Source organism: Prorops nasuta, unplaced genomic scaffold (genome assembly GCF_024137725.1).
Source record: "Prorops nasuta isolate Cenicafe-Biocafe unplaced genomic scaffold, Cenicafe_Pnas_1.2 PNAS00005, whole genome shotgun sequence".
NCBI classification, from domain to species: Eukaryota; Metazoa; Arthropoda; class Insecta; order Hymenoptera; family Bethylidae; genus Prorops; species Prorops nasuta.
In genome coordinates, this window is record NW_027116802.1 from 2,248,403 (window position 1) to 2,255,342 (window position 6,940).

Genomic DNA, 6,940 nt, shown 5'->3' on the forward strand with positions numbered 1-6,940 from the left:
CTAACGAAAGCAAATTTATGTACGATTTTCTTATAAGAGTTATACTTCATTGTATGAGGCGTGCACTTGTGTGTGTGGCAAATGAGTCCATTATAAAATTATTGCCATAGATTAAGCTACGTCGTAATTTAAGGTAAGTTTTACACTTTTCATTAAAGTAGACAATTTTTATATTGGTGATTATAAATGAGCTTGATCATTTACGTACATACGCGGATTATTTCGATCGCGTTGATCGATATTAACCGCCTTTGATCAATGTTAGTCATTAGATTTACTACTTTCTTTATACTTTCAACAAAGCCGTCAGCAATATAACAATAAAAAATAAAAGAGACTTATTTAAGAAGACAGAAAATGACATTTGTCTAAAATATAAAAAAAATAGGTAGGGATGATCTATGGTAGCGATTTAAGTCATGTGGAGCATAGGTCCATCCTATCAGGAATGCCAGATTCCAGCTATTCGCAACCAAAATGAAGTTAGCCGTTAGTCAGTCACACTATCGAGAATTTGAGCTAAAGGGATACACACACAGCGGTGCCTTTTCAGCATAGGTGTGATTTGGACTTCGGAAGACTTCGGCTTTAAAGGAAGAGCGACTACCGCTAACACATTTTCACGTGTCATCCGTGTGAAGTGATGCTGCGTTTACCCAAAAACTCGATGGAAATCAAAATCCTTTTCTTAAATTAGTTTTTAATTTTTATAAAATGCTTATATGTAGCCATTAATTAATTAGAGTTCGTAATAAATACAAAAAATGCGTTCTTATTATAACAAATAATGTGAATTGAGGTATAATAAACTCAATGTTTTTATACTATCCTGCAACAAATGCATTTTTTATTTATTATAGAGTCCAATAAATTAATGACTATTAAATAAAAATCTCTTATAATGAAAAAAAAAAAAAAATTTTAACTCCGTCAAGACTCGAACCTGAGCCCGTGGCGTGACAAAATGGCCACCTTACCGTCTGCGTTACAGCGCTCAATTGGTGTACCAAAAGCAAAACAGCCTTTTAAAGAGCGACTACAATTCTTCATTAACTCGTCACAAACGATCAAGAATCAGCTGTAATAATAAATACATTTATTTCCACAGCATCATTACACTAAATTTATTATGGCTTTAATATGAAGCACACACATTTTGCATGAAGATACGATATTTTAAGGGTATCCATGCAGTACTCTAGATACAAAACTATAAATTCGTATGCTCAAGTATCATAAATTATTCGATTACACGTAACATATATTAAAATATTACTTAATAAATCTATGACAATGGAGTATATGAATAGTTTTGTATTTAGAGTACATACTGCATGGATACCCTTAAAGTATCGTATCTTCATGGAAAATGTTTTGTACAATACACACATAAAACGAGCAAAGACACAGATGTTATGATCGATGTATCTCCGTGCTCTTAATACACCTTAGGAATGGTAGAGGTCTCTGATGCACGACGCGTGAAGTCGAATTATCGGGTTGGATCGGTCACGTGACGAAGGATTCGGGAATGTTCGCGAGGGGTGGGCCGCCGAGTGGACTAATAGATCGAGTCACTTGTCGTCTAGTTTTTCGATAGAAAGGACTGTGTCAGGGATCTCGATCCATAACCTACCAAGACCATCGTACCATACCAATTGTTTTATTAAAGGTTTCAAAAATAAAGGAATTAAGAAACAGAACGATTGCGAAATTAATACACATAACATTTTGGTGCCTCCTGTGAGGTTGTCAAGGACTTGTGAACCATTTCAAAGTTAATTAAGGGGTAAGTCTTTGGATCAGATTAACTTATAAAATGACAGAGCGTGTAAAATTGATCCTACAAAAAAGGACCGCATTAAAAGCGCAGATCACAACATTGATTAACATCCTCGATGGCGGCTCAACAGATACGACTGTTATAAAACTTCGTATGAAAAGATTAACAGAATTATACAACGGTTTTGAAGATTTATTAGACGAATTAATGATTATAGAACCAAAAGAAGAGTATCAGTTAGATTTCGAAGCTTTGCAGGAAAGATTCTATTGTTTAGCTAGTAGAGTAGAAAATTTGATAAATCCTCTCGTTACCTCTAGTGAGATAAGCATCGCGAGTGTTAATGAAAATCGTAGCGAAGAATCATCGGTAACAACAAGGTCGGACAAACAAAGAATAAAATTACCAGAAATAACGCTACCCGTATTTAATGGGAAATTCGAGGAATGTTTAACATTTAAGAATGCCTTCCAAGGTTTAATAGGTTCTCGCACGGACGTATCCGATATTGATAAATTGCAGTACTTAAAATCTGCATTAGTTGGGGAGGCAGCGAATAAGATAACAATATTTTCGGTTAGCAGTACTGACTATAACAAAGCGTGGGAAATATTAGAAAGGTCTTACGAGGTAAAGAGGGTGTTGATTTCTAAGCATTTGTCTTTAATATTGAATTCACCTCATTTAGAAAAGGAATCCACTCAAGGGTTTACGACGTTGGCTGATGAGATGCAGCAGCACATCGCGTCGTTAGAAACATTAGAGGTTAAAATGACACCGGAAATAGCAGTGTGTATTTTAGAATCGCGATTACCAAAAGGGACATTAAGGCAATGGGAATCGTTGCTAAACCGAGACGAATATCCTGATCTTGAGAAGATGTATGAATTTTTGTACAAATGCGCGGTAAACGCCTCGAGACGCGAACGAACACGCGAGGGAGATGCCGACAAAGGAGAACCTCAAAACAAAAAGCGGCGTAAACAAACTCCCGGGCAAGCATTCACGGCTAACGCGTCACCAACTTGCATAGCGTGTCAATCATCAACACACCCATTGTTTAGATGTGAAACTTTTAAGGGTTTGACTCCACAGGAACGTTTTAACATAGTAAGATCAGCAAAATTATGTTACAATTGCATGCGTACGCATAGGGGAAAACCTTTTAAATTGTCTGCATGCACAATTTGTAATCAAAAACATAACACACTATTACATCTCGATAGAGTGGATCCCAATACGTCTCAAAAGGAATCCAAACAAGAAAACAATAAACCTTTGTGACCCGCGACCGATGAAATTGAGACTGGATTCATATGGTCGACACGAAGATCACATTCGTCACAGTTAATAACCACGGCGGTGGTAATGATCCGACTTAAAAATCGTTCATTTATAAGCGGTAGAGCGATACTAGACACCGGAGCGACAAATAATTTTATATCCGAAGACATGGTCAAGCGGTTAGGGTGCCTTATCAGTCCATGCGAAAAAATGATTTTAACGATCGACGGTATGAAGGCATTAACAAGGGGTTCAGTGCAAATAAATATAAAGGCGTCTCACAACGACTACCATACATCAATGGCGTGTCTAGTCATACCAAAACTGGCGGAAGCTGTTCCATATATGGATTTCCCACAAGATATGGTACAGGTACCTAAAAACATAAAATTAGCGGACCCGGAATTTTACAGATCACGTACGATAGATTTACTTATAGGTTCCGGAAAAACTCTGTCAATGTTAGCTATAGGACAGATCAATTTGTCTAACGGCGGCGTCGAATTATATTTGCAAAAAACACGGTTAGGTTGGATAGTAGCGGGCGAAGTTTCAAATTCACAATAGAAAAAGAACAAACATTCCCGTTAACAAACCTAGAAAATACCATGAACAGATTCTGGGAAATAGAAGAAGCTACTCTCCCTCAGTGTTTATCAAAGGAAGAAGCCGATTGCGAAACACATTTTTTAAGCACAGTGACAAGACAAGAAAATGGGAGATATATAGTAAAATTGCCATTTCGTATACAAAGAGAAGATTTTCTCGGATCAAGGGAGCATGCCGCAAGACGTTATGACGCGTTAGAACGCCATTTTTCAAAGAATATAGCGTTAAAGGAAGCCTATACAAAAATATTTGACGAATATTTAGAATTAGGACACATGTCACCTATCGAGGACACAAATGACAGAGGATACTTCATGCCGCATCATGCTGTCTTTAAAGAATCAAGCAACACGACAAAGCTGCGAATTGTATTCGACACTTCAGCCAAAGATAACCAAGGCGTATCTTTAAATGATATGCTAAGGGTGGGTCCTACAATTCAAAAACGACTAGTGACGCATTTGACGCGTTTCCGTATGCATAATTATATTATAACGGCGGACATTGAAGAAATGTACCGCCAAATATCAATTCACGAGGATGATCGACGTTATCAGAAGATATTGTGGCGCCATGAAGGCGTCATACGAACGTTCCAGTTAAATACACTCACATTTGGGGTTTCCTCTTCGCCTTACCTGGCTATACGTACGATAAAAAAATTGGTAGAAGATGAAGGCGTAAATTTTCCACTGGCCGCTGAGGTATTGAACAATCATATGTACGTCGACGATCTTTTGACTGGCGCAAGAACAATCGAACAGGCACGAAAGATACGAGACGAGATTATTTTATTATTATCGCGAGGATGTTTTCGCATACGACAATGGGCTTCAAATGATCCACGTATAATTGATGATTTACCGGAAGAATCAATACACGCTCAGTTCGTAATAAATATAGACACAACATTAAAAACACTGGGTATTACCTGGAACGCTGCTGACGATAGAATATGCTACATTCCTAAACCCATACAAACAAACAAACCACCAACAAAAAGAATCGTACTTTCAGAGCTGGCACAAATATTCGATCCCCTCGGACTGCTAGGACCGATCATATTCTATTTAAAATGGTTAATGCAAAATATTTGGCGAGAAGGAATCAATTGGGATGAGTCGTTACCACAGAGTATTTACACTGATTGGATAAATTTTGCACGTCAATGGGAGGTGATGGGTACAGTATTCTTTGATCGAAAGGTGCTAATTCCGAATCATAAAGACTTACAACTACACGGATTCTGCGATGCTAGTCTTCGAGGTTATGGGGCATGTATATACATCCGATCTCAAGACTATGATGGTAACACGAAGACATGTTTACTCGGAGCGAAATCTAGAGTTGCACCTTTAAAGACTTTAACAATTCCACGATTAGAATTGTGTGGCGCAGCGTTATTAGCACAATTATACGATGAAATAGGTAAAACAATAAACTTGACGGAATTCACATCATGCACTTTTTGGTGTGATTCCACTATCGTATTGTGTTGGCTGAACACACCTATTGATAAATTAAAGGTATACGTAGCAAATCGTGTCAATAATATCAAACAATTATGCGGCAATCAGAAATGGCGCCATATTAAGACAGAAGACAATCCAGCCGATGCAATTTCGAGAGGGCAGTGACCGATTGACTTTATCAACAATAGTCTTTGGAGAAATGGTCCTACCTGGCTACATAAACCAGAGAATGAATGGCCAAAACTAAAATACAGCATCACTGCTATCCCTGAGCTCAAGAATGAAACTTGTCTCTCAGTTCACGGGATCGACTTAGAAATCTTTAATAAATTTTCATCATACACGAAAACCATAAGGGTAATGGCTTATTGCATGCGTTTTCGTAAATCTAACAAGTTCCAAGGACCATTATGTATCGACGAGATTAACGAATCCGAGCAACGGATTATCAGGTCATTGCAGAGTTTTTACTTTGCAGACATAATCAAGACTCTCAACAACTCTTCTAATATAAAATCGAAAAAATTCGCTAGTCTGAGTCCGTTCTTAGATAATAACGGGGTACTTCGTGTAGGAGGTCGTCTCCATAAATCGAATTTAGCGTTTGCGCAAAAACATCCAATCCTGATGCCCAAACATCACTTATCCACATGCATGATAAGAGAATCACATCGCAAACTTTTGCACGCCGGAGTGCAAACTACACTATACGATATTAGGCAAAGGTACTGGATACAAGACGGGAGAAATTATGTACGGAAGGTATTGAGATCTTGCGTACGTTGTTTTCGGTTCAGAACGAATTCGGTGAACTATAAAATGGGTAGCTTACCATTGTCCCGAACATATGTTGGTCCCCCATTTACTCATACCGGAATCGATTTTTGCGGCCCGTTCTATATTAAGGAAAAGAAATTCCGGAATCGTAATAAAATTAAGATATATGTCTGCGTTTTCGTTTGCATGTAAGTGAAGGCAGTCCACTTGGAGATTGTTACGGACATGACAGCTGAAGCATTCTTAGCGGCTTTGAGTCGATTTAGTTCTCGTCGTGGATTGCCTACGCATATATACTCCGACAACGGAACCAATTTTGTTGGTGCTCATAATAGACTCAAGGAAATATACGAATGTCTCAATGCAGAAGAAAACTCACAAAAATTTATGTCTTACGCTTTAAAAAACCGCATACATTGGCACTTTATTCCCCCAGCCGCACCTCATTTTGGTGGGTTATGGGAAGCGACAGTTAAAGGCTTCAAGCACCATTTGTATCGTGTAGTCGGAGATTCTCTTTTTACGATAGAAGAGTTTAATACATTCGTAGTCGAAATCGAGGGTGTTTTAAATTCAAGACCATTAACGCCTGTCTCATCTGATCCAAATGACTTGCAAGCGCTTACCCCAAGTCACTATTTAATTGGTAGATCAATAACCTCCTTTCCGGAGAATATTCTATCCTCTGTTCCAGATAACAAATTGTCAGTGTGGCAACATATCACAAAGGTCTGCCAAGATTTTTGGAAACGATGGGCTCTCGAATACTTAAATGGATTGCAAATTAGTGCAAAGTGGCATAAAAATGGCCCAAATATCAAGATCGGCACGTTAGTTTTAATAAAAAATAAAACTTTACCGTGCTTCCAATGGATGATGGGTCGAGTCATCGAAACACATACCGCAGACGATAAGATCGTCCGAGTAGTCACCATAAAGACTCCAAACGGAATACTACAAAGGGCTGTTAAATATATATGCCCACTTCCAGACGACATACACGAAATACAACCCA

General features: G+C 38.2%; 2 protein-coding genes across 2 annotated transcripts; both read left to right on the forward strand.

Moving 5' to 3' along the window:
• Positions 1–1,819: 1,819 nt before the first annotated feature.
• On the forward strand, positions 1,820–3,067 carry LOC136773791 (uncharacterized). The gene has a single exon (XM_066727702.1). The coding sequence runs from the start codon at positions 1,820–1,822 to the stop codon at positions 3,065–3,067; it is 1,248 nt and encodes a 415-aa protein (XP_066583799.1).
• A 608-nt stretch (positions 3,068–3,675) lies between these two features.
• LOC136773792 (uncharacterized) lies at positions 3,676–5,313 on the forward strand. The gene has a single exon (XM_066727703.1). The coding sequence runs from the start codon at positions 3,676–3,678 to the stop codon at positions 5,311–5,313; it is 1,638 nt and encodes a 545-aa protein (XP_066583800.1).
• The last annotated feature ends 1,627 nt before the right edge of the window (positions 5,314–6,940 follow it).